This window comes from Petromyzon marinus, chromosome 38 (assembly GCF_048934315.1).
Source record: "Petromyzon marinus isolate PM22_M1 ecotype Great Lakes invasive population chromosome 38, UKy_Petmar_22M1.pri1.0, whole genome shotgun sequence".
Taxonomy (NCBI): Eukaryota; Metazoa; Chordata; class Hyperoartia; order Petromyzontiformes; family Petromyzontidae; genus Petromyzon; species Petromyzon marinus.
Window position 1 is genome coordinate 7,447,619 of NC_133704.1, and position 27,636 is coordinate 7,475,254.

Here is a 27,636-nt window from a genome sequence, read left to right on the forward strand (position 1 = left end):
GAGTATAATAAAACAGCATCAAGCTGTTTAGTGGGCTGTGCCTTCCTGAAGGTGTTACGTGTGACAGCAAAGCCTTGGAGATGGTGACACGGTAATTGTCAGGCCGAAGTAGACATGGCAGTCACATGATAATGGCTACGACTTAACTGCAGTGAGTTAGAAGCTATCGTACTTTTAAGGTTATCGCAACAATGGCGTAATCTCGTCTGCATCTTTAAGAAGTGGCAGACAAGGTCAAGGGCCAGGAGTTATATGACCAAGATAAGGCAAAAGTAAAGAGATAAAATACAAGGCTCTATCCACACAAAGTAATCAAGATAAGTATGTTAGAGTCTGCATTCACAAGTGTAGGTTAATGGTGTTGTCAACTCGGCTGTAACATCTGCACGTTACTTTTTGTTCCGCACAAAGTTTGTTTTTGCATTTGTACTCCAGAAATAAAGAGAACGACTGGAACCGGAGGTCACTCCGAGAGCGAAGATCCGAGAGCGATGACTCCGGTGGTTCGGACGCGTGTCGAGAGTGGATCCGGAGAAAAATACCAACCGTGGAGCTTCACGCGCACGGAACGCACAACGGAGGAAGAGCAAGGATGCGCTGGATGGCGGTAAAGCAATGACACTGAATGAAAATGGCGACACAGGTGAAGGAAGCGGTGAAGCTGGCACGAGATAGGCAGAGGGGGGTGGAGAGATCTCATTCGGCTCCATCGTCTCTACAAGAAGACGGATGGAAACTAGAGACGAGAAGACCGCACTTGTTATTTGAAAGGGAATTTTGTCTCACTGGGCTCTCGGCTGGATCTACGAAAAGTTAACTGCTTCAATCATTTTGATTTATACATTGGAATATAAACTGTGACCAGAAAATTAGATGAATGGCTAAATTAGATTAAAATTGTGCGAGCCTTATGCCTTGAGATGAAGACGTTTCATTGTTTTACTGACCCTAAAAATGATGGCATTTAAACATGTAAGGCTTTTAATAAAATGCAGCTCGGGTGACTGCTTCGACTTTCACCAAGTAAAATTACATATGACAATTTACAGAGGTCAAGCAAGCAGTTAATTGACTTGAACGTCACACGGTGGAAATGCAGCAGAGAAATCAGCTCGCGTGCAGGAGAGCGTGCCAGAGGGATCGTTGCATTGCGTGACCGTGATAAACGGCGAGGCCTTGGGGAATCCTTCAATCAGCAGTGGACAGAGCTTGGCTAAGGGTGACCAATGGGCAGAAGTTGGAAAGCTCCCACTCACTTATTGGGGTACTTGCGGAAGATGTCCTTGATGACCACCACGGCCTCCTGCACGACGTAGTTGACCTTGGTCTGGATGAGGTCGAGTAACGTGCTCACGCAGCGCTCGGCCGACGGCTGCACGATGGCGACGACAACAAACAACATTAAACAGCAACACGCAACATCACCAGGGCTCATCGCCTAGTGGTTAGCAAACAACCAAAACAAAACATTCATCATAATCACCGCTGTCATGGCCTTCACCGTCGCCCACCATCACCACCGCGCATTCACCACAGTCACCATGATTATCACCAACATACCACCACTACCACCACTATTGACTGTTGCTTCGCTACAAAGCGGATGGTCCATTGTGGAAACCATCACCGCAATCAACATCCCCATTAATACAAACACTATTAATCACCACCGAAACTCCCGCACAAACAGGCAAACATTACCACCACCAAAATGACAAGGCATGTAACGATGCATCTCTCTATCCATCTATTAAGATGTATATTTACGGTAGGGATTCATGCATCGAAACACGCGCCCATATGTCATTATTTACCATTTATGTAAAGCATTATTATAGACAAACGGTATGGTGTTACATGGAGTCTCACACTGCATAAAACTGACAAAACGACAGTGAACAAATAACTAGAGACAGTACAAATTAGACGAACAGATGATGAATCCGAATCTAATCGCGACGGTGCAACCGTGACAATTCATCGAGTCCATGCAGAGGATGCGGGGTCCGTTTGATGCCACGGCACCATCGCCAGGTCTGTCCTCACCTCCACTTTGATGGCGCACCTGCCGATGGCACGCACGGCCTTGCGAACAAAGTCCACGTCCACCTCCGTGGCGTACTCCTTCAGCTCGGCGAGCACCTGCAACACGTCGCAACCGCCGCACGGACGAGGACAGACGGACGGGATGGGGTGAACGGACGGACCGACAGATGAACGGTGGGACGGAAGACGGGTAAAACCACCAGGCAATAACCGCAAGCTTTATTACGGCGCTGACTTTAAATGGCAAGTCAATAGGTCACCGTTTAGAACTTGTCAGCGCTATTTAAAATACGATAGAGAAAAGAGAGTAATATAACAATGAAATGTAATTTGAAATTCTAAATCAGAAGATGATTGAAGTGGCACTCAATTGTGATACGTCAAAGGAGACTCCAAATTTCCATCGCAGGGACCGATGAACCTATAAAATAACCACTGTTGAATTCCCAGCAAGTATAACAATTTTACCAATGTTGGAAGAAATGAGATTTGAACTCACAGCCCTAAGATTCTACATCAAATATTCTTACCACTGCACCACTCGGCCGACGACGGCAAGAATAGAAAATTATAATCATTTGATAAAAAAACAACACTTTGAAGAAAATCATCAAAAAAGATGATGAGTCACCACAGCACTCGTCACAATACAATTGAAAAAAACGGTGTTGACAATAATAATAATAAAACACAGCTATTGCCGTGAGCCGGGCCTGTGAGGGGGAGGACAGGGCAGGCACTTGGCTGGCACAAGTGAGGCCAGAGACAGTGCCCATTACCTGCGCGATGTTGGCCTGGGAGGCGAGGCGGATCATGATGTCCAACTTCTCCAGCTTCACGTAGATTGGGTCGTTGTACTTTACGAAGAACACCTTGATCTCGTGCTTCAAGATGTCCGGCCTGGAGAGGGATGGTAGTGGTGGTGGTAGGGTGTGGGGGAAGGGTGGCGCATTGTTTAGTAGTACTGTACTGCAAACCCGACAACTGCAGTTCGATTCCCGCTCACTGGCAGCATCAGTAACGAATATCCACTGGTCGTGGGCGTCCCCTAGGTTGCAGCGTGTAAAACATCAGTATTGGGGAGAAAAAGGTGGCCGGGTGTAACGGTGGTCATGCACCGCCTCGTGTGCTATTTCAGCCTAAATAGGTGCTCGCTAACAGCACTTGCACCAACAGTCTGTTAAAGGCTATATGGGGAATGTTATATTGTTAGTGATGGTTGTGGTGGTGAAGGTGGTGGTTTGTGGCAGTTGATAACTGGGTTGCAGAGCTTGAATGCACGTTTCAGCCGTGACTGTGCGAATAATTACATACGGAAGGGTCGGGCTGCAATTAAACACTTTGGCCGGTGACGTGGTTTGGTGGCTTAATTATATTCTAATGGTGCTGCTGCAAGTATTGTGTCGTGAGATTACAACAAGATTCCATTCAGAACTCTAGCAGTGAATGAATGGTCCCAGAAGATGAGATAATTTGAATTAAATTCAAATGCTGATGCATATCTCACCGCATCTCAAAATGCTGAACAGAAACATGAAAACACGTGACTTTTGTCACACCTCGTTTAGATCCCTGAGAGTATTCATAGAATGCCAATCAAACCTTGTTTTCGTTTTTAAATCTAAAACACACTTAATAAAGTGAATACCTAAATTCAGACAAAAGTTTAGCTTTTTAGAACCAAATGTAACCATATTTAGGGTTTTTTAAAAATACGGACCCAATTTCAAAGCAGTATATTTCACGATGGCAACATGTTACAATTACAACAAAAAGTTACAAACGGTTTAATGAATTATCAAGTTTTACTAACCATTTTATAAATGCTCTATGTGCCCTCCACCTGCTGTACAGACAACATCGAGACGATAGTTGAATTCGTCCTAAACGCCTCTCTTCTCACGTTTTCCTCTGAGGAACGTGGTCGCCCTGTGCTCTTCCCCTTACATAAACAGCCTGTTCAAATTGTCGGTACCAACGACGAATGCTCTAGACATTGGCGGATCAATGCCAAAACGTCGTTGAAACGCACGCTGCACCGTAATTACGGATTCAGTCTTGCTGAACTGCAGAACGCAAAATGCCCTGTGTTGCAGGGTCACCATCTTGCGAATGACTGAGGCTAGGGTCTGTTTGTGCGCTGGGAGAGGCATCTATCTGTAATCATTTGAAACTCTCCCTGCCCTTTCAAGTGGTAAGAGTTTCATTCATGGGCGGTTCGTGGTTGCAGAGATAAAGCGATTTCAAATCGAGTCCACCTTTTTAAACACCCTGTATATTTGTTTTTTAGGCATCGGGAATCAGGCCGAAACCATCAGCATGCTGCTAGACATGAAAACGGTTTAATCACGGATTTAAACCCAGGATTATAGCCATGCTGGCTCAAGCACTCTGACACGGTATCAACCCCCCTGAGCCATCCGACCACCTTAGACAGCAGATATTCTAAACCAGCCTGGCACGCAGGTATCTTCATCACTTGTGCGCCACCAATGCCTTTCCCCCGACAGCCAACACAAGTTGAATTGAATGCATTTCTACTTTACCCGATTTTTCCCGAACTACAATATATATTTTTTATTATTATTTTGCTTGACCACTCTACAAGCCCCCTGCTTTTGTCGAAACATCTTATTTATTAAAATATATATTTTGGTGTGCCCCTAAGTGCTGCTGCTCCTTACTGCAGAAATCAGAGGTCACGAAAGCGTGAGACTTTCCTTGGCCCGCTCTCTAATGACCGGATCCACGTGAATTCTTCGTCTCATGACAAGCGGCCGAAAGCACAGTCGTGATAAACTTGGAGAAAGGTTAAAATGTTTTTTAAAGAGAAACGTACTATTTAAGATAACCGCCTTCCCTCGGTCAACCGATGCTCACCTCTTCTGGACGATGAGGTTGATGTTGCGCAGCGCCACGTACTGCAGCTCGGGCTCGGCCGACAGTAGCGTAACGAGCGGGGGCGCTAGCTTCTTGAGCAGCGTGCTGTGGTACTCCGAGTCCTTGGGCAGCACCTCCATGAACTTCATGAGCACCTTGACGGCCGACAGCACCACTCCCGAGTTGGCGTGCGAGAGGCGAGGAGTCACACGCTCGCATACGCTGGTGGTGGGACACGGGGGGGGGACGACGACCAGACCATGAAACAGGCAAGGGAATAGCTCGAGTTCGTTCGAGTTCGCAGGACACCATCGCTACACGACGACCCTGGCTATGTCCAAGTTCCAGCGGACTCGTAGGGAGGGGCAAGGAGTCGGTCCACTTTATTCCAGGAGGCGATAGGAAACTGGAGACGCTGGGGGCTTGCACGCCTCGGTAGGAGGCACAGTTTTATCTTGCCAAGCTTTGAAATGGCCTATTGTATCCAAGTTGTGGGAATGGAGCAAGAAGGACAATATCATCATCAACGATCTATTCATCGCTGGTCTCCCCAAGATGTCGCAATTTCTCATCGTTATACAATGGTGGACATTCTCTCAGAAAATAGAACGAGGATAATACATTAGCCACTTTTTGGTCCCAAACAATAGTATTGCCCACGCCACCCTCAGCCGCTGGCCTAGCCTTGCATACTGATACGTCAGTGGCCGAGCACGGGTGGCATGGGCCCTGATGCAAGGAATTAATAGGGTTCCCACCTGCCCAGTGTACCTCCCTCCCTATCTAAATATATCAGGACCCAGGTCTTTCGGACCCACGGGACCCAGTGCAGGTGCACGCTCTCGAAAGCTGTACCACTGCGAACTGCAGTACAGCATCCCAGCGCTCCAAATCCACAGGGGCGACCATTCGGCTTCACCACCAACCAACCTGAATTTTTTTGGCTTGGCCAAACCCACGAGTTTGAGTTGGGCAAAACCACAAAGGGAGGGGGTGGGGGAGTGCCAACCCTCGTGTCATCACCTTTGCGCCTCGCGCTCATCCTTGGGCATGTAGTTGGCGAGCGAGTCAAGGATGAATATCTGTCCCCACTCGGTGCACTCGTTGAGTGCCGTCATCAGTTTGTTGATAGTCTGCGGGTTCAGATCCAGGAGCTGGCTGTTGGGGTGCGACTCACTGATCTCCGACAGTGCTGCCACGGCATTCGCGACCACCTAGCCGGGTGGGTGGGAGGTGGATTAGAGAGGGGGGAGGTGGCGGTAGAGGTTGGTGCGAGAAATTTGTTTGAACTTCCCGGCAGGCAAATACCTACAAGCTTAGCTCTCATCATTGAAAAAGTAACAGTCTTTACATGAGCTCACAAACATCGTTTTGGTACAACCGTTTTTACCTAAATGTCTTTATAACAAATAAACTGCTACCCTGTTCGAGAGAACAGCTTGCAATCGGAGGGTCACTAGTTCAAATCTGGTTGGGGGGGGGGGGCAGTTGAATCGGACCATCATCCCTCTAGGGTTGATAAGATTAATAACACTTTGTGCGGAAAACAACAGCAGTTGTTCGATTCCACATTCCTACAGCACCGTAGCAAAGTGGAATTGTCCACCAACGACTCAGGGTTGCGAACGGGAGATGAGCACCGCCTCAATGCTCACGTGAACAGAGGAAACAACACTGGGTTTTTTTTTAACCCTGTTCTACATGAACACAGGTTAATAAAATAGGTCGTATTGAACCAGCTTTATATTATTCCACATATTAAGGGCAATTAATCGTGACTGCCAACTGTTCACTGTAGTGTTGCTTTAACGCTTTGTGCAAAACAACAGAATCGGCACTTCAAAAGCCCATGGCCACATGTGAATGGATGAAAGAAAATGTTTGTTTGAAGCGGAATGAAAACTCGAAAGGGGGCTGTGCTCACGAGGTTCTTGTCTCCTCTCTACCCTCCCCCCCTTGCTTTCTCTACCTCCATTTCTCTTTTATTGCGCATCATCTCTCCTTTCCCCCACAACATCCTCTTGGCATCGTCATTATCATTTATGTGGATTTTGTAAAGCGCTTTGGAGGCACGTTTGCTTTTAAGTGCTAATTCATTAATGCAAATCCTTAATTAAATACATGCAAATCCTTCACTAAAAAAAAATACAAATCCTCATTGGAATAACATTATTTTTGGCATATTAAGAGAAAAATAACTCGCGCAAAAAAGCTGTGAATATGATAATGACTGCGTTAAACACCTATTCTCAAATTTTCAATATTCTTTTGCATAGTTGCATTAAAAAGGTTCCCCCTTAATATTATCTCACAATGCGCTGTGATGACTAATCAAATTGACACAAAGCTTCACTTACCTCCCCAGACGAAACGTGTGGTTCATTGCAATTAATTTGACAGATAATAAAATAACGATTTAGGTACTGTACGTACAAAAACAAATACCGGCCTGATGGCACAGGAGTAGAGTGAGCGGCTCGCGATCGGAAGTTTGCGAGTTCAATTCCAGGTTAGGTGGTTGACTCGGCCCATCATCCCTCAGAGGTCGATACAATAAGTACCACTTCATGGGGAAGTTGAAACAGTGGTTGTCCTATAGATAGACCCTATCCCCACCATTAGGAATGAGGAATTTCCACCACTGGTTTGGAGCTGTGAATGGGAGAGATGAGCGAGCAACTGCCTCGATGCTTATTTGAGCATGAAAATTACTTTTGACTTTTTGACTATAAAAACAAATATCAATGAAGGCCATAACACTGGGCAAACGGAATTCATATTTTTCAGCACCATTTATTTATGCCAAGCGAACGCTGGTCCCGTTATGAATTCTCTGAATGTCATCATCAAGGTACTATATTAAAAAGGAACACACACTTACACCGGGAAATCACAAGTTTTGACCACCAAGATGCGAGTCAGTAATAATAATGTCCTTTTATTAAAAAAAAATCAGGATGATGTAGGTTGCTGTGGGAATACATTGTCGGCAGAGGGCAGTGCAGCAAAATTGATTACACTTTGGACTTTTGGACCAGTGCTTAGGATCAAAATTTGGGGGAAAAAAACCCACAACAACAAAGCAAAGACCAAGATCCCCGGTACAGCCTGTTGGGGCAAATGCTGTTAGGGAGCCAATAAAACCACATGCAACACTTGGGGCTTCCCTCCACATCGTTCATACCATGGGGTTGGAGTCGGAGATGAGATCTTTGAGTGTGTCCAGGAAGCCCTGATCCTCCACGAGCTGCGCGTTGATGTCGTGGAGCTTGGCCACGCACACGGCGGCCGTCTTGCGCACGTACGGGTCCTCGTCCTTGAGGCACTTACGCAGCGGCTCGCACAGGTACTCGGTGATCTTGTCGACGCGGATGCAGCCCATGGTGCGCACGGCCAGCGCGCGGATCAGCGGGTTCGGGTCTTCGCAGTCCTGGACGGGACGAACATGGCGGAAGGATTAGCGAGCAAGGTCAAAGGTCACCGAAGCGACTTCGGGTTGCACCGCGAGACTTTCGGCATGTTGGCCGACGCTTCTACCGTTCGCGATTCTCGCACGGCTTGTTGCCATAATGTTCATATATATGTATATATCGCACTGTTTGCACACGCATGAGAACAATTTTATTTACGATATTTTTTTTTAAACAGGTTTTTCTTGAAAAAAATAATATTTTAAATATAAAACACGTTCTCACCGGCTTTAAATAAATTGATCAATGCACACTGGACACAGCTGTTTCACATTACATTCCAGGCACGCTCGCTACATGCCACATGTTGACCAAAACTGCCGCCTAGGCTCCATTTAACAAAGATCGGCCGTGCAGCCAACACAGACTCCAAGTGCTGAGGGCGAGCACCTATTAAGGCCGGTAAGACGCGTGATGGGGTTGAGATATGGCCAGCATATCTCGCCTGACCGTCTGTCGCCCCAGTGATTATGTTTACAGACCACATTAGGTACCGATTTAAGGGCGAGTTGGTTAGTGGGGGCACAGGACCGGTTCAGACAACCGTCACTGATGTTGGCCGCGAGCAGGAATCCAACTCGGGTCGCCGGGTTTGTGGTGCAGTGCGCAAACCACTCCGCTACAATTCCCCATGTTTAACACACAAAGACACTCGCATCGAAAGTAACGTCGTTTTTAACACGACCTTCGCTGCCGGGGGTGGATCTCACCTTGACGAAGGTGTTGACGGCCATAATGGCCATGTCAGGCTGGTTTTTCGCATAGTTCATTAGGTACAGGTAAACAAGTTTCTTCAGCTCCAGGTTATCCGTCTGCATGCAATTCACCACGTCCGGGAACAACGCACTGTATGTACACAGACACGCACGCACGCACGCGTGAAGTGCTTACAGCTTGTAACTGATTGAGTTTGGGGCAACAAAAATCATGCATACGCACGGATGAAGTAATACTTTCCAACACGCGTCAGTCTTCATAAGTACTTAATGAAGCCGATGGGGTATGTGACGGCAAATTTGTTGGCAAATGGTCCTCCTTGTGTTGGTTTGTGTCTACTGGGTTTTGGACAAAGCTTTGATCAATTTGGCCAGTTTCAAATCGGGCAAGTCCCTAATAGTAATGCAACTCTGTGCTAAAATTGCGTATTGTGTTCATATTGCGATGTCTGCATGAGTTACAGTGCCCCCCCCCCTACCCCCCTTTGTAGACAGATTAATCGATGGCCGGACAGAGCCAATGCAAAAACTTGATCAAGCTTAGTTGGAAAGCTTTGAAACCGCACGCGTCCAATGTATGTTGGTGGTGCTTTATCACCGAGGAGATGTGGCTGCGCTACAAACAAAACAAGTTCACATAAAAAGTTTACGCAACATGGACCATACGCATGGATGGTTTTATGAGAAATATGTAAAAACTTAAGTCCTTTTGTGTAATCAGCAGGTCCATGTACAAGGCTGTTGTCAGTCTACTGCTGGATGAGGGCCTCCATATCATACGGGTCATGGAGGTTACTTGACCATACTTCACTCCGCTGGCCAGTGTGGGATGGCGAATGTAGGGAGCAAAGACGCACAGTAACAACAATATATTTATGCTGCATTGTTCCCTGCGACCTAAAATGTAACAGTCCCGTGGCAGCCTATGACAATCTGGCATGCACAGTGGTCACCCATCCAAGCATTATCCAGGCTAAAAGGGTGCTTAACTCTTAAAATCTGATTCAGTTCGGATGCATTCCAAGTGATTGGGGCATAGGCCTTCGTGGCGGTGTTTACCATTGTAAAAACCACCACAAAGGCATATGATGAGAGATGGCACAGAAAGCATAGTAGAAATAATATAAAGAAACGCATTCTCGCAAACCAAAACTTCTGTCTTCACTGTCGATAATTTGCGGTCGCCATGACTGTCACGCTCAATGGACTGCACATGCCCTACACTGTTTATTTACACTCAACAGGATGCAGTGCCCACTGCTGAACGTTGCATTTTTGCACCGGACAATTCGGCCACGCAATCGGTGATGTCAGTGTGTCCTTTTTCCCTCCATTTACACCGAGCGTCAAGTTTGTCCAGAAATATCGTACTTCGGCATTTACCCAACGGGTGAAATAAGAATGATGCGACAAGCTCCGAGAGTGAACTTCGGTAAGCATGCCCTCACCTGACGTCCTTGCCCACCGTCATGGAGGCAATCACCTTCTTCACAGCCTCCTTCTTTTTCTCCTTCTTGTCGCTGTTGAGGTCAGCCTTCAGCTCAAAGATCTCACCTGCAAGGAGCAAAGAGCTCAGTATGCCCGCTTGCGCAGAGCGTCGGGCCACAGCCACATCTGCCTGACTCGTGTTTTGTGTGTTTTTGTCTTTCATTACATTGCTTGTTAGTTTTATCTTTATGTACCGTTTAGTTTTACATGCTTACCGTATACAACATCGTGAGATACTGGCACTATTTAGACTAACAATATAGAAATACAGTAAGTGCATCCAAGCGCACAATACATAGAGCGCATGAAACAATTAAACAAATAAGATAACAAATAAGATCTTACCATCGCGACACGTACACCAAATGGTACATGTTAAATCAATCATTTTCCAACTATGTGAGGTTCATGACTTTTTGAAACTATAAATCTACATGCCCTACGAATATATATAACACTTAAATACAATCATGAACCCGATTCTGCACAACTGAATTGCAGAGGGGCCAAATTGTAACATCTCAAAACACATTATGATCGACGTGTTAATATTTATTTTAAAGAATTCACAATCAAACGTTTTTTGGCCAAAAACTCTTACATTATATGCTCTTTATTTAATGACATTAAAGTGCTCTTGCTCAAGTTGGCCTGTTAATTGTGTTAAGTAAATAACATAAGAGTACTTGCATTCAAATATTTTTTTCAAATGGGTGAGAGGGACCGGTACTAATTTACCAAAATGCTTGTTAAATTAAGCACATTCGGCAGTACAAGAGAAGCGACTAATGTGCTGTATATTTTCTAAAAGCACTCTTGAGTGCACACATGCTTTGCAATAATCATGACCCCGTCATGTGGCCACCTTCCTGTTGTTTTGGGTCACGCGGCAAAAAAGGAACACGCCTCAAGAACTGGTGGGCGCCATGCAGCCATCACAACATCCAGTGGCTTGACAGATGATATCCTTCGAGATGGGTTGAAAAAACTGGTGCGAGTTGTGCCGCCGCCCAGTGATGAAAATAATGTTCGTGAGAAACAAGAGGCACCAGGGCCATGGGCATAAATAGTAAAAATGTCGTGGCTTAAGTCGAGCACTTAGGACACACAGAAGTGGCACTTTGTGACATTCCACAGATACAAATAATTTGTCAAAGTTTGTGACATTCCAAAGTCACAAATAATTTGTCAAAAGTGTGATGCTGTGCCCATGACCAGGATTATATTTATTGAAAAGGAAGTCACAAATTTCACAAATGATAACTTGCATCAGATTCATGTAACTGATAAGCAGGCCGTGATTGAAATAACTGCTAAAACATGAGTCACAGCTTCAGATAACAGCCAGTCATACCGCCCGCTCTCCAGAGCACCAGGTTGGCCCTGATCCAGGTCTCTCCATGCACAACACACTTTGTACACCGAGTGCTGTACTACACTGAATAAACCTTACAGTGTTCATGGAATGTTATTGCCTATAACACCAAGTTTGCTAACGGTGTTTAGAAAGCCACATTCTGCTGATCAGATTCAGAGAGCCGAAATCACTCTGGCGTTTGCCTGCGCAAACAAATACTGCTGGAAAACAATGCACCAGACATCCCATAGGATGGTAAACAAAGCGGTAATTTAATAATCATGTTGCCAAATAAATTCCTGTACATTTACTTAATTTTAGGTCATGTATGGTGTTCATTAGTGCACTGCTTACATCAATCTCTTTGAGCAATACTCTGCATTTCCTTAGACAAAAAACAACAGTATGTAATACCCAGTAGGAAAAAGAGACTTATCACTCACATACCTTTTTTGGTGGTCGTGAAGTACTTGGAGTCTGTCATTTTTAAATCTGCACGAAGACTGATAAGGAGACACACACAGAGACGATGACAATCCTTTTCTGGCAAAACAAAAATCACTGATAGTAAGCAACTCTCAATTACTATTTTGTATTTATAATTGCATGATACATACATGTACCCGTGAGTTTTTTGTCCGTCTGAAAATCCTGCTTAACGCTTGCAATACCGCAATTTAAAGATCTATTTTTTTTATATTTCACCAATACCACCGAATAAAATAACCTGGATAAATACGCAATCAAGAGACACAGAAAGCTAAGCAGTGTTGAACCTGGATAGTACTTTGATTGGCAATCACCAAGATAAACTGGTATCATTGGCTGTTGCGGGGCTAGATTTACAGCAAGGGGCAGTAAAGAAAAATATATTTCTCATACCATACTACTCCCTAACATCTAATACCCCTGCCTTCACAAATACGCACTGACCAGTGTGGTGAAATATGGTCAAATAACCCCCAAAACCCAAATGGCACGAGGAGGCCCTGATCCACCCATGTGTCTCTTGAAAGGTGACCTATTGTCTTAATGGGATCTCAGCCAGTTTTAAATAAAATACTTCAACGAATGTCTGCCCTGCAGTTAAACTTCGAAAATATGTTTAGAAAACACCCACCTCTCAATGTTTTCTGGCAGGAACGTTAGCAACCGATTTATAAAATCAACTGCAGTCAATGTAGATCCCGGTGACATTTAATACAAGTACGTTTTGTCAAAAGAGCAATGCTATGCCAAAACGCAGATTATTATTGGAAAAGAAGCCTTACTATGAGATAATGAGTCAGATAATGAAAAGCACCAATGTGGCTGAAGATGACAGTTTTCATTCAATGCATATTGGCATCTATGACATATGGGCAGAAACATGAACAATGACAAACACAACAGAACAAACATTGAAAATATAGCATGGAAAACTGCGCTCAGAATTACTACAATGAGACGTAGAAATAGAAACACTGATCACGGAAGAACCCAAAAAAATAGAGATCTGAATAAATGTTGAGATAAGTGGGCTTGAGCTGCCCCCATTGCTGGAAGCAATGATGGCCGATGGACAAGACTCTGGATGGAATGGCAACCAAAGCAGAGTAAATGCCCGAGAGAATAACCAGTGCGGAAATGCTCACGTGCAGGAGATACAACGTGGCATACCAGAACAGAGTGGGATGGCATCGGCATGGGGAAGACAATCCACCAGTTGACAAGACAACGGCTCATGGAAATATTATGGGGTTGCCTTCTCCCACCAGCTGGTTGCTTTATGAATGTTTCAGATGTCCTAAACCACAACCAAAAACGTACTAGTACTGTACAGAACTTTGTAAATCCAATGCTGGATGAGGGCTTAACAACGCTGTGCGATTCGCGAGTACTATTATGCGATCATACTTCACCACGCTGGTCATTGTGCGTTTGAGAAGATTGGAAACATCCTGCTGCCCACGACATAGCCTTGCAGCGGGCTATGATGTGCATGGTGGTCACCAATTCCAGACTCAAGCCTGCTTCAAATTCGAAATTTGACAAAGATGGCTCGCATTCCAGACCGATCACGGGCTAAAATCACTCTACGAATGAAGCAGACTCTTCTTGGAAGAATTACCACGAGTTAAACGCGGGTTATAAAAAGTCCACAGAGGTAAGTCCCTTGTGTAATGTATAACCGTGTCCAATCGCACACGGCAATCTATGTGCATATGTTCCCCACGTTAGTTTATCTACAAATGTCTACTCTAGCAGACATGGGATCAATTAAAAAAATTGTGTAATCAAACCTACGTTCTACTCAGTATGGGAAATGATGTGGTATTCATCTTCTGTTTACAGCCAGTAATGGACAATTCCGCATTCCTATGGCTGGGCCGAGTCTTTCATGGGATATCCACAGCCGACTTCACAAATTGGTACTAGTTTATACCGAGCCACCTGGCCGTATAATTGCTATTATATGTGCAATGTCAACTCAAATTACGTTTGCAATTATTTACAAATTACACAACTCAATTATATCGGATTGTTTCTGCACCAAACACGGGGTTACATACAAAGTGGACAATATTTGGAAAGACGCGACGCAGCATTTGCTAAGGACACTTGACAGCCGACGTGACAGACCGCAGCAAATCGAACACTATCTTAATCATTCAACACATGACAACACGTCGGCAACCCTTGCGCGACGAGGGGTGTCATCGGCGACAATTACTCTCGTGAGACGCGCGCTCGCCATTCAAAATACACGCTCGGCTTTAAAATACGAGACTTGGCAGCAGGGGCCTAGCGTTTCGTTCAAAAGCCTCGGCCTCGCCTGGACGCCCTACGGGAATAGGCGTACGGGGCCGGGCAGCGGCCGCGACCAACAACGGCACCGGTCACCCGAACAACTTACGCTTCACGAACAACCCACACCTCATAAAGAAATGACGCAAAATCAAAGCAAAAAAAGACTGATGCAAGGTGAGGGAGCAGGGCTGGTCGGGGTGGGGGTGGTGAGATCAAGATACCCGCCGCTGGTCTGAGAAGACGACGAAGAGCCGTGAGCGACTGGGGACCTCGCAAGTGGCCGGGGATGAATCAACGCCCCAAACGAAGATGGCTGCCGGGGGTGTCGAGCCGACCGGACGTGACGTACGCCCACCTTTATATATTTATTTTTTAGAGGGGGTCGGTTCCAGGGGGGGTTGCCGTTCGTAAGTCGAGTTCGGATACAGGGGGTTAGTGTTCGTAAGTCGAGTTAGGTTACAGGGGGTTAATGTTCGTAAGTCGAGTTAGGTTACGGGGGGAGGTTACCGTTCGTAAGTTGAGTTAGGTTACAGGAGGGTTACTGTTCGTAAGTCGAGTTAGGTTACAGGGGGTTACTGTTCGTAAGTCGAGTTAGGTTACAGGGGGTTAGTGTTCATAAGTCGAGTTAGGTTACGGGGGGGTTACCGTTCGTAAGTCGAGTTAGGTTACAGGAGGGTTACTGTTCGTAAGTCGAGTTAGGTTACAAGGGGTTAGTGTTCGTAAGTCGAGTTAGGTTACGGGGGGGGGGGGGTTACCGTTCGTAAGTCGAGTTAGGTTACAGGAGGGTTACTGTTCGTAAGTCGAGTTCGGTTAGAGGGGGTTAGTGTTCGTAAGTCGAGTTCGGATACAGGGGGTTAGTGTTCGTAAGTCGAGTTAGGTTACAGGGGGTTAGTGTTCGTAAGTCGAGTTAGGTTCCAAGGGGTTACACTTCATAAGTCAAGTTAGGTTCCAGGAAGTTACCGTTCGTAAGTCGAGTTAGGTTACAGGGGGTTACCGTTCGTAAGTCGAGTTAGGTTACGGGGGGGGGGTTAGTGTTCGTAAGTAGAGTTAGGTTCCAGGGGGTTACCGTTCGTAAGTCGAGTTAGGTTACAGGGGGTTAATGTTCGTAAGTCTAGTTCGGATCCAGGGGGTTAGTGTTCGTAAGTCGAGTTAGGTTGCAGGGGGTTACTCATCATAAGTCAAGTTAGTTTCCAGGGGTTACTGTTCGACATAGCCATTTAGTAAGGTTTGTTTTTTTAACAAAACGTCAATTATTTGCGAGTACAGCACATCGGTGTGTTGGAGAGTAAACCCACAACATTTTACAATTCGAATACCGTGACCTTTCGCCAGTAATTACAACTAGCATCATCAGGCAAACAGCCAGAGTTGTGAATTCCTGTTTCTACCTTAAATATTCATCCATGAATCAATCGATTGATGCGACTTCTGTGATTGTGAAGTAACGACGGGCGAGCGCTGGGGGGGGGGGGGGTATATGTAATGATAAAGAGAGCAAAGCAATTGTAACGCTCACACTCACACACGAGAGAGAGGGAGAACGACTGGAAATCGCGAGGAAGAAAGCACAGGCGAGTGGGGGAGGTTTGCAGCCAGGCGGTGAGCTGGTGCCAAATCCCGCCACCTCCCTCCCCAAGCTCTGCAGTCCTCTATATGTATGCACTGTGCACGTGTTATGTATATCGTTTATTGTTAAATTTGAATTTCAGTTCCTATGATCACTGTTACATTGTTTTCATAGCTTTATTTTGGTGATTTCGAAAACGTTTTGGTTTAGCTGTATTTGTTTGTTGTAGTACAGAGTTAGACTGATAACTTTAATCTAAATTGTCGTATGGGTGTTATTGTTTGACTTGCATCCCACTGGGATTTTTTGCACACAACGTTGATATACGGTGCTTTTTATGGAAGACTTTGCTGTTCTTTCCTGGATTCTACTGTTTGCGCGTAGTCACTTTAAGATGTTCCTTGTTCATCTTTTTGTTTGTTGCGGTTGCACCCGATTCAAGAGCCGCATGGCTCACAGGGCAATTCCTAATAAATGAACTCGAAATAAATGAACTGAACTTTCGCACCGTACGTAGCCGACCTATTAAGGTGTTATCGTTCAATTAATGAGTGTTTACATGCGGGAGGAAAACGGAGCACAAGGAGACAACCCCTGCAGCGCACGAGGAGGCAACTCTCTATCAGTCTATCCCATACAGATGGCACAATTGGGAGTCCACACATTCTAGATTTGAAGCTTTCGTGACTGCAAGGATCCATACTCTTTGGTTCTATTCGGTAAAGTCACGTAGGTAAAAAAATCAAGTAGTGGTATTCCAAACTTTCGCAGCTGCTTAAATTCCATTTTCACACCATCAATATGTAAACTAAACCTCCCCCCCCCCTCGCCGGTCTGCGCATGTTCACCCCCTCTACACCGTTCACCATGCTAAGTCCGCCAATTAAATGCTAATTTTTATGCTAATTCATTTGTCAAGGCACCTTAATTCCTCTGACACAAGCTTAAAGGTCGCGGTCTGAGCTTGGCTGTGTTCACTCCAGCGCTGTCCTCGAGACAGTCTGGTCCCTTCACCTGATGAAGGCCACTTGTGTTGTGGCCGAAACGTCGTGATTTTTGTTGTTTTATTTTTTTACCTACGTGACTTTACCGAATAGAACCAAAGAGTCCACACATTCTTGCTGTACGGCTTCTTCTCATGTGGCTGCACTGCCCCCTTGTGAAAGGCCCAACACAGAAGAGCCTTGGGTTTGAGCTTCCGCGAAGCTCATGGTCCAGCTTACAAACCACGGCAGATGCAAGCAAAATACCTGATGCACAAATGATCGAAACTTCAGAACTATCCAGTGGTGTGCGTGCCGCATCCACAAATATGGAAGGAGACACATCACGGCGACGCGCTCCGCTAACTCCTGACGCGGTTATCGAATGGGCAGTAGGAAGGCCGTAGGAAAGCAGCAGCAGACGAAAAGGAGACTGCCCCCCCCCACCCGGCTGCCCCCCCCTTGGCTGCCCCCCCCCGGCTGCCCCCCCCGGCTGCCCCCCCCCGGCTGCCCCCCCCGGCTGCCCCCCCCGGCTGCCCCCCCCCCGGCTGCACCCCCCCCGGCTGCACCCCCCCCCTTGGCTACCCCCCCCCTGGCTGCACCCCCCCCCCCCCGCTGCCCGGGTGGCACGAAGGGAAGAGTGTGCGCGTCCCCTTTAACCCGGCGTGCTTGGTGGTGGTGGTGTGGGGGGTGGGGGAAGAGGGGCGCGCCCTCCCGCCCTCCCTCCCGCCCGCCCTCCCGCTCGCTCATCGCCGCCCCTCCTCCGCATCTCCCAGTCGGCATCAGCGCGTGCGCGTGCACCGCCCTCCGGCCAATGGGAGCGCGGGGCGCCGGCCTCACGCACGGACACGCGCACGCGCGTGCGTGTGTCCGTGCGTGCGCCTTTCATCGAAGTCGCTGCGAGAGCCGCCGCGGAAGGGAGAGCCGAGCAGCGTCGCGCCGCACGTGCGGGCTATAGGGAATAATAACAACAACAATAACAACAACAATAACAACAACAAACACCACGGTTGAGTCGTCCCCGGGTTGAACGAGAGGCGCCGGAGGTGAGCGTGAGGGTTCGAGTGCCCCGCTTCGGGGTGCGGGTTCCGGTCGCATCGCGCGGAATTCTAGACCGCGTGCAGGCTGTGTTACGCCGTGTGTGCGTGTGTGCGCGCATGTAACAGGCCTCGCGTGGACGGAGAGTTTCTAGAGTGAACGCTTAACAGCCGCAGAGGCCTGTTCGCAGATGAGGGTGCTTTTGCCTAGGCTAGGTGCAGCTGAAGCTCAGGCGGGGTGGTTGAAAGCGAGTCCACTCAGCTGCACGTCCTTGGGAACGTCCATAAATGACGTCACGCGATTTTTGACCTCCCCCCCCCACCCCTCGTCACACGGCGTCACAAAAAGTCAGACCCCCCCTCCCTCAAAAATGACGTCACAAAGCTCTGCCCCCCCCCCAAATAAATAAAACATGCTTCAAATCGCTTTAAACTATTGTCATTGTAGTGCGTATTTAATGTGGCGCTGCACTCTGCTGTTGTAGGCGAAAACATTTATTAAAAAGTCTAATTAAGTAGAACGTGCTTATATTTATTGAAAGTTGCGCATTTTGATGTGACGTCAGATTTCTCACCCCCCCCCCCTCGTCACACATCGTCACAAATGTCTGACCCCCCCCCCCACCCTAGGTGCGTGACGTCATTTATTGACGGCCCCCTTCCTGTACCATTCAATTCCCCCAGTCAGTTGCAAGTCTCTCCCGCACCACGCCAGGTCACTTGCTGCGGCTTCTCCTGCACCGCATCTCTCCATCCAGTTCCGAGCCGACCTTCACTTGGTCACAAATCTCCCCGTGCCTACCTCGACACAAACCGCCCCAGCCGCCGGTCCTTCCAGAATCGGTCCACTGAGCTCCTCTGCCGCATCAGTCAACTAAACCTCAGGTCCTCCTCCACTTGGGTGTCACGCGGTGGCGAGATGTTAACTCCCTCGCCCCTGGTGTGCGGGAGGTCGTGGGTTCCATCGCGACCCTGACGCCTGCTCTATATTTGAAGTTTGCGTGTTTTCTCTCTCCCCGTGATCGCGTGGATTTTTCTCCTTGTCCTTCGGGTTTTCCCTCCACATTTATAATCAACATCACGCGTTTAGAGTATTTGGCTGATATTCAAGTGGCTGATATACAATTGCCACTTCGTTGAGCTATCATTTGTGGCCAGATCGCTTCCAAAAAGGAGATATATAGCTCAGTGTGCCTTACCTAGTATAATAAGTACAAATCTTTACTACAGTCTAGTGAGTTCCAGACGCCCCTGCAGCATCTGTCCATTCGGCACTCTGTTCACTCAGCCCTAGGGCAACCGCTCGCTTCCTGTGTGCGTGTGTCCAAATTAATCCACACAACAGCAGCCACCACTCGTGACTAAATGGCGGTGACGTCACCGCAGCGCTTGTGCCAGGCTAGGTGCACTTGGAGGCCGTCACGGGAAGTGTCGAAGGCTCGCTGCGAGCAGTTTCACTGGACAGGCGCAAGGTGCCGTGGCTTCATGGACTGAGACGACTGGCAGATGCACCGCCTGTTCTCCCACACCACACACCATACCTATCAACCCATACGGTTTGCCCCATATTCTTGTACGTGGAAATTGAGTTTTCAGGTCCATACGGCGTGCAGCCATTTAAATATGGGCAAAAAAAATTGTCTTTTTATTTGTGTTTCTTCCTTGTGATGAGACTTTGTAGAATGAACGTTGAGATTTATAAGGGGCACGGGGTGACCAATAAGTTTTGAATTGGTCTGTAATAAGGTAGTCACTGATAAGGGGTTGACACACACACACACACTGCGACCCCTCCTCTCCCCGCAGCCTCCACCCAGGGCCTCATGGCTGAGCGTGGCGCGCACCTCGCCTCGTCCGCCACGGCCCTCGACGGGGCCCCCTCCGTGTTCGAGGCCCTCGCCCAGGACGGGCTCGTGTCGGCAGTGAGGCCCGCGCTGGGGCACGCGTGCAAGGTCAGACTCGCCCTGGGTATCATGATCGGCAGCCGCGATCAGAGCCTTCCCGAGGGTACGGCGAATAAGGGGAGACCGCTCCGGGCCCCGTGCGTCGACGTCACGGCGTCAAATGGATTACTTTCGGTTTAGGTTGAAGGCATCTGGGGGGGTCCACGCAGTGTTATTTGCCCCGCACCTCCCCCCCCCCCACCCACATGGACGGCTCTGGCCACTGCTAGACAAAGGTCTCCACCCCAAAGCCGTCGCCATCGCTCACGATTCAATTGCAGCAACAATTCACATCGGCCGAGTTCCATCCCTAAGACTTCCACTCCCGTCATTATTCATGACCATCCCAATACAACACCATCCCAATACAACACTGCAATACCACACCTGAGCAGCGTGGACATCCATACACCTGCCTGTACCCCACACTGGGGTAATTAGATGATAACCGGTGAACCAGCCACCGGCACCTCCAGTTCCCAGTGTTCATGGAAAATGTTTGCAATCTGTACCTTGCCACCGACTCAAATCGCAACCCTTCTGGGATTGCGCTGTCACCACCCTAGAATCTCACAGAGCAGAGCAATGCGGACGTCCAGAATACAACACCGAATTCGAAACACAAACGTTATCGCACCTCCTCATGGCTTTGACGTTCCTCTTCCTCGAAGGTGCTGGTGTAACCATCTACCGAAGGTGCTGGTGTAACCATCTACCGCATCATATCATCAAAGCCAGGCCGATGCGCACATCTGCTTCATGACGGGAACTAAAAGACACAAGCCGCAGGAGTGCGATTGTGGCCATGCCACCCAAACTGTGAACCATATTGTAAACCACTGTCGTCCGTGCTGCTTTAAAGGAGCGATAGCAACACCACACGAACTCTCTCTCTCTCCTGAAGCCCTCTCGTTATGGCCAGCAGACCTCGACATTGCCACTGAGCCCCCATAATACCACATTGCCATTCGCTAGAAGAGAATAGCAGTGCCTTGACATCGACTCATGAACCAACCATCCATCCACACACCCACCACGAGCGCGTGCAGGTGCTTGCCGAGTCCAGCCCGGCGCTCTTCGGTCAAGCGTGGCGCCGCTTTGACGAGCTCTATCTGCTGCTGGACTTCCTGCTGCAGCGCCACAGCCTGCTGCGCCACTCCGCCTCCTTCTCGGAGAACTTCTACGACCTCAAGCGAGTCCCCGAGCGCCCGGGAACACCGGCCGGCTCGCGCCTGCCGCGCCGCGAGTTCTTCCTGTCGCTGGCGCTGCTGGTGGCAGCGCCGTACCTGCGGCGGAAGGTGGAGCAGATGGTGGCGAGGATCCGAGAGGAGATGGACTGCGGAATTCACCTGCCGGACTCACGCAGCGTCAAGTCAGTTGGGAGTAAACATTTTCCTGGCGTGGCAGTTGAAACAATGGACGAGTTTATTCAATCCCACCCTCTACTTGCCCCTGTCCGCCCAGCAGTACAGCAGTAAATTGGCAGGTCGTGTGTGGGGGGTGGGAGGATGAGGGGTAAAGTGTGGGTACTGCCACCTCTTCCAAAACGTCTGATCAGCACGGAAGAGGAGGCCAAAATACCCTCGAAAGGGGGCTCTGAAGCTCAGTCTCGTAGAAGCCCATGGGCCAGCAGTGGCGTGAGCAGGAATTTCAGGACTGTACCTTTGCCTTTTGTATTGTTTGACATTTTATATTAATTGTTCGTGCGGTGTTGTTCATCCCAGCTTATCATTTCCATGAATCGTCGGTCATTGATTCGTACACGCATGTTAGACGCTGAAATGTATTACGAGTGCAAGAATCGAGAGAGGTAGCACAACGGTTGGTGCACTGTGCTACAAACTCGGCAACCTGTTTTCGATTCCTGGTCACGGCTAACATCAGAACCAGTCCTTGACCTTCGTTTGGTTGACTTTAAAGGAACACCTGGTGCAGTGTGTGTAAACACGAGCACTGAGGAGACACGGCTGGGCATTTGTGATGTGAACCACATCACAACCTCGTCGTGTGCCGTGCCCGCTTTTCATAAGTGCCCGCTAAAAATAGCACTCGCCCCAACGCTCAGTTAAGGCTTCACGGGTGATCTTCGCCCGTGTTGTTTTTCTGTGCCCTCACCCCCAGGCTGTACCGCGCCTTCCTGGCCACCTACCCGTTCGTGCACATGACCTGGGAGGGCGTGTGCCTCTGGCACCAGCTGAGCTACGCGCTGGGGCGCGGCCGCCACCACTCGCCGCTGCTTCGCTTCGCGGGCGTGCGTCTCGTCTGCCGCTTGCCCCTCGACGGCGCCGGCCCCGAGGAGGGACCGCGGGTGCTGCCGCGACATCACGGGTCCGGTAGCACAGACTGGCGGGCGGCGTCGGAGGAGGAGGGGAAGGAGTGCGGTGCCCCCAACGCTAACTACTAAAAACTAAATTAATAAAAAACTAAAACTAAACAGTGGACAATTGTGTTCATCACTAAAAGTGCCTTTGGAAACTAAACTAAATCTAAGCTTTTACTTTTACTAGGTAAGGCCCACTGAGCTATATAGCTTTTTTTCAGTAGTTACCTGGCCCCAAACGATAGCTCAACGAAGTGGCTTATCATGTGGAACTTTATAGCAGCCAAATATTCTAAACGCATGTTTCTAACCATGAGGGAAAAACCGGAGGACCTGCAGAAAAATCCACGCGACCACGGGGAGAACATGCAAACTCCAAATATACAGGCGTCAGAGTTGAGATCAAACCCGCGACCTCCCGTATAACAGGCGAGGCAGTTAACATCTTGCCACCATGGCGAGATATTAACGGCGGGTTCCACATCAGGGCGATCAGTTGCGCGACCAAATCGCGCAACTTCACTGCCTGCTTATACTTCTCCAGTTGCAGAGAGGCGTCCACACACAAGCCGTTCAGTCACATGCAACAACAAAGTTGCGTGCAACAACCAAGTTGCGTGCAACTGATCGCACGGGTGTGTTTATACGAAAGCAATCGGTGAGCGCTGGACCGTCGGTGAACCAATGTACCCACGTAAGCGACACGGGGGATCTCTGTTCCTGTCACCACAGCGGTGTCCTCGGGGTGCTGGGGTCGCTGGCGTCGCACGCCGCCATCAACATCTCGGCCGCATTCTCCGTCGCCGTCTTCTTCCTGCAGTTCCTCGAGAGTTTCTACGCGCTCCGCGACGTGGGGTCGAGTCTCCTGGGCGGCGGCGGCGGCGGCGGCGCATCGTCGCTCCTGCTGCCCGACCTGCCGACGCCACCGCCGCCCATTCACCTGCACGCAGGTGTGTGTCGATGCGCGCACGCGGGCAGCGTCTGTGCCTCCCTTCGTCGCGTTTCGTTAAAAAAAAAAAAAATTGACAAGTGAGCCACGTGGCGCAGGGAGGGTTATAGAGACGCCTGAGCCAGGACCACCGAGGATCCTGGGTTTGTGTCGGGGTTCAAAGGCGTCAAACTGTGATTAAACTGGGTGCTCTGGTGTAGAGCGATGAGGGTTCCAGCCTGGTCACCAATGACTGCACTTACTTTTTTTTACCTCAGTTAAATTGGTTGATTTCCAGCTCTGAGAAGTTATTATATATTTATTGGGAAGGTTTTGTGGTACATCGTTAATTACCCCTTTAAACACGCGCACACGACGATGGCCATCACACTGGTCACCAGTTCCATCTCCCGGTGCGGAAATTGAAACGACTTTCTTGAATCCCCCCGCCTATCTTTCCATCCGACAGTATAAATGGTTACACCACAGTTAGCCAATTGTCATGTTGAGTATGGTGGGGGTAAAGCGTGGGTGCTCCCACCTCTTCTAACATGCCTGGGCCAGCGCGGAAGAGTAGACCAAATGCCTTGTTGAGAGGGTTTCCAGAGCTCCGTCTGGTCGAGGCCCTTCCGCCATCAACGGCACCCTTTGGCGCTTCTAACCCGCTCGCCGTCTCTGCCGCTGCAACCCCCCGGCAGATGCGGAGCTGGGGGATGGGCCGGCCGTGCCGCCCGGCGTGTGTCCCCTGTGCCGACGGCGCCGCACCAACGACACGGCGCTGGCGACGTCAGGCGTGGTGCTGTGCTACCCGTGCGCGTACGGCTACGTGCGCGAGCGTGGCCGCTGTCCCGTCACGGGCTACCCGACCAGGGCGCAGCACCTCGTGCGCCTCTACCCGCCCGAGCAGTGAGCACCCGGAGCCCACTTCACCCGACCCTGACCCGACCTGACCTGACCTCGGTTCGCTACGGAGCGGATGCCGAGAGGAAGCAGAAGGAGCAGAGGAGGGCGGCCGAGGGGCAACGTCGCGGCGAGGTTTCGAAGGCCACCACTGGCCACGAAACCAAGGGAGTGAGTTCAGAATCAGAATCTTTGTTTAGACTGGAGGAATCCGATGAGCTATTAAGTTATTTTTCACAGATGTCCGGGAGAGTTACCTATCAGCTACAGCTTGTGTTTTCCCCCTCCCCAGGCAGCAGTCAGCTGGCGCTTCTGCCCTACCCCTGATATTGTCCGTACGACCTGACTTGACGTCACCTGACCTTGAATCAACTTTGTCCTGGCGCAAACTGGCATCCACCACAAGGCCGAGGGTTGGCAGCGCGTGGATGTCCGAGTGCTCTGCGTATTTTGCTGTGGTTCCGATCACAGTGCAATTCCATACCTGTATTCTTGTACAGGGAAATTGAATTTTCAGGTCCATACGGCGTACAGCCGTTTCAATACGGGCAACAAAAACATTATTTTGTCTATTTGTTTGTGTTTCTCCCTCTTGTGATGGGACTTTGGAGGATGAATGTTGAGATTTATAAGGGGGCACGGGGTGACCAATAAAGTCTGAATTGGCCTGTAATAAGGTAGTCACTGATAAGGGGTTGACAGGTATGTAATTTCGATAGCTGTGCAGTAATCATGGTCATCATCGCCATCATTCTTTTACAGTCGATTTATTGAGCTGTACGCCCATCATTCTGTTTATATCTCAAGAACGAAACGAAAGAAAGAGCAATGCAACATTTTTTTTTTCAAAATACAAGCCTGTGTTTTTTTGAGAGGGCGTGATCCGACCTGGAGAGCGAACAGTGGTGGAAACTCCTCGTTCCTATGACGGGAGGTCACTCAGTTCTTCCCTCCAAGCGGTGCTCACTTCAACAACCCGAGAGGGGACGATGACGGTGAGCCGGCGTAGATTTGAACTCGCGACTTTCCCGCCTGCGAGTTGAGCCCACGGCGCCACCTGCTATCAAGTGCAGTCATTCGCCGGCTTGGAGCCACGTGGTGAAGGCGGGGAGGTTCAAGGCCCACGCACTCGGCCACTGCGCTGTCGTCCCGCCGACCCGCGTATGTTCAACGACGCGAACCACCGCCTTAATGTGTTTGGGCCCTGCCACGACTGTACAGCGAAGGCACTGTAATTGTAAAGAGTTGCACTAAGATTTTGTTTGTGTGTGTGTGTAGTTAATCCTATTACACATTTCCTAATTGTGCGATGCAATGTCAGTTAAATTAACTGGATTTACGTTTTGTTTTATTAACTAATAAAATGTTGGATTTTTGTGCCCGTCGACAAATCTTCCAACTCGCATCGGGCGGCTCCAGGACACAACATATTCACAAAATCAGAGATCCACCTTTTGTTTTTGCACACTCCACTGTACCCGCAATACGCGCACACAAATCGCGGGCGACTCAAGACAACTGACAGTGGCATTGGCATAAGCGGACAGCAGCGGATAGAAACTGGCTTATGGCGGTCAACAGGGTCGAAGGCTTCTCCGCTCGATGTGAGCGAGCGTAATTATGCTAACGATGGTAACGATGGTAACGATGGTAACGACAGGCGAGTGAACGCGCGGGTCACCCTGTCCCTGACTCTTGCAGCTCGAGCAGCAGTTGCCGCAGATCCTCGCGCACACGCAGCCCCGACAGCTTCCTCTCGAGCCCGTGAAAGTCGGCGCTCTCCAACAGCCGTTCCTGCTCCTCCTCCCCGTCACAGCCCTGCCCTGCGTGGGGCAGGCCCCGTCTTCCCCGCTGCTGCCCTCCCCGCTGCTGCCCTCCTGCCGAAGCTGCCCGCCGCTCCTTGTCCTCGAGCTGCTCCTCTTCCGAGCCGCGTTCTCTCCGCCCGAGTTCGTCGCCTCCGGGTGGCGACCGCTCCGGGTTTTCAGAACGGACGCCGCCGCTGGACGCGAAGTTGCGTTGGGGTTAGGGGTCAACGTAGGCCAGGATATTTACAAATATATATTTTTACCGGGCGACGTGATAAGGCCGGCGAGTGCTGACGTCGCGTGGAGGAATCGTGATGTCACGCTAAATGAGATATAGTGTTTCTATTTCATCTCAATTTCTATTTCTCTGGCCTACTTTAAGGTTAGTGTTCAGGATTAGGATTAGTATTCGGTTTAGACAATAGGGTTAGAGTTAGTATTAGTCTAGTAATTGTGGTTAGACCGGTTAAAATATTAAATATGATTTGGTTTAGTGTTGGGGGTCATAGTTTGAGGGTTAGAGTCAGGGTTTCTGGTCACCGGATTAATGTCAGGGTTTGAGGGTTGGGTGCAGGCGTCAAGGTTACGAGTTTAGGGGTATGATCACGGGCAAATGTCAAAAGCTCAGGGTTAGTGTCATGGTTTGAGGTCACGGGATCCTCACCGGCCACGGCGGCCCAGGATGACGCACATGGCGATGAAGAGCGGCAGATCGACGCTTTGGTCCTCATCGCGCAGTCCCAGCAGCGAGACGAGGTGAGCGAGAAGGAGAGACCTGGGGCTGCACAGTAGGCGTGCAGCCTCCTCCGCCTCCTGTACCACGAGCCAGGATCATCCACCTCAATGTGATCGGCATCATCATCACCATCAAAGACACTGTCTCCATAAACATCAGAAATATCGCAATGATCAATGTCTCCATAATCATGATTTGCATCACCAATATGGCCATTGACATTCTCATTACCATGTAGTACAACATTACCGTTGTCATTGTCTTCGTGATTATAGTCATAATTTCATTATCTTTATCGGTGCCATGGTGATAGTAATCAGTGTCGTTATGATATCTGCTGCAACTCGTCATTAATCTCTTGGTGATGGAAATTCCGACCGTGTTTTCAACTGGTGTGGGTGATGAGCCGGTGACTCCTCTACGAATAGAGCCCTCATCATCATTGCTGGATTCGGCGAACACCACAATAAATCTAGAATCACCACAATTATAGAAGTGAAAATCCACGGACGTTTGCCTTCACCATTTTGTTCGTACCCACCCCCCACCACTGCGGCGAGGTTACTAGTTCAGGAGGGTTCACCGGGAGCGTGAGGAAGCCGTCCCCGTCCCGATCCGCGCTCCGGAACGATGCGACGAACAGCTCCGTCCACTCCGGGGCACAGCGGCA

The 27,636-nt window shown here is 49.1% G+C and overlaps 2 protein-coding genes across 10 annotated transcripts in view; one reads left to right on the plus strand and one right to left on the minus strand.

Moving 5' to 3' along the window:
• The window catches only part of LOC116950183 (AP-1 complex subunit beta-1-like), a 71,890-nt gene extending 56,776 nt beyond the window's left edge, over positions 1–15,114 (minus strand). For 3 of the 6 annotated variants that reach the window (XM_032967743.2, XM_032967741.2, XM_032967742.2), the window contains exons 1-10: positions 13,078–13,216; positions 12,405–12,460; positions 10,561–10,666; positions 9,107–9,242; positions 8,111–8,356; positions 5,950–6,140; positions 4,927–5,148; positions 2,826–2,946; positions 2,047–2,142; positions 1,257–1,372 (exon numbers count right to left, since the gene is read on the minus strand). In XM_032967743.2, coding sequence (XP_032823634.1) covers positions 1,257–1,372; positions 2,047–2,142; positions 2,826–2,946; positions 4,927–5,148; positions 5,950–6,140; positions 8,111–8,356; positions 9,107–9,242; positions 10,561–10,666; positions 12,405–12,460; positions 13,078–13,154 — 1,367 coding nt within the window. In that variant the 5' untranslated portion in view covers positions 13,155–13,216. The other 3 variants (XM_032967745.2, XM_032967744.2, XM_032967740.2) reach the window with 3 other exon arrangements.
• Positions 15,115–18,087: 2,973 nt separating this feature from the next.
• On the plus strand, positions 18,088–27,470 carry PEX12 (peroxisomal biogenesis factor 12). 4 transcript variants are annotated; one of them, XM_076072615.1, is made up of 8 exons: positions 18,088–18,343; positions 18,965–19,219; positions 20,141–20,286; positions 21,327–21,649; positions 22,399–22,610; positions 23,330–23,547; positions 24,224–24,431; positions 26,127–27,470. In XM_076072615.1, the coding sequence occupies exons 3-8, from the start codon at positions 20,158–20,160 to the stop codon at positions 26,522–26,524; spliced, it is 1,488 nt and encodes a 495-aa protein (XP_075928730.1). In that variant the 5' UTR covers positions 18,088–18,343; positions 18,965–19,219; positions 20,141–20,157; the 3' UTR covers positions 26,525–27,470. The 4 variants fall into 4 exon arrangements, with proteins under 4 accessions (XP_075928730.1, XP_032823629.2, XP_032823630.2 ...); XM_032967738.2 differs by lacking the exon at positions 18,965–19,219 and having other exon boundaries at positions 18,090–18,343; XM_032967739.2 differs by lacking the exon at positions 18,965–19,219 and having other exon boundaries at positions 18,099–18,343; positions 22,399–22,605; positions 26,127–26,324.
• The last annotated feature ends 166 nt before the right edge of the window (positions 27,471–27,636 follow it).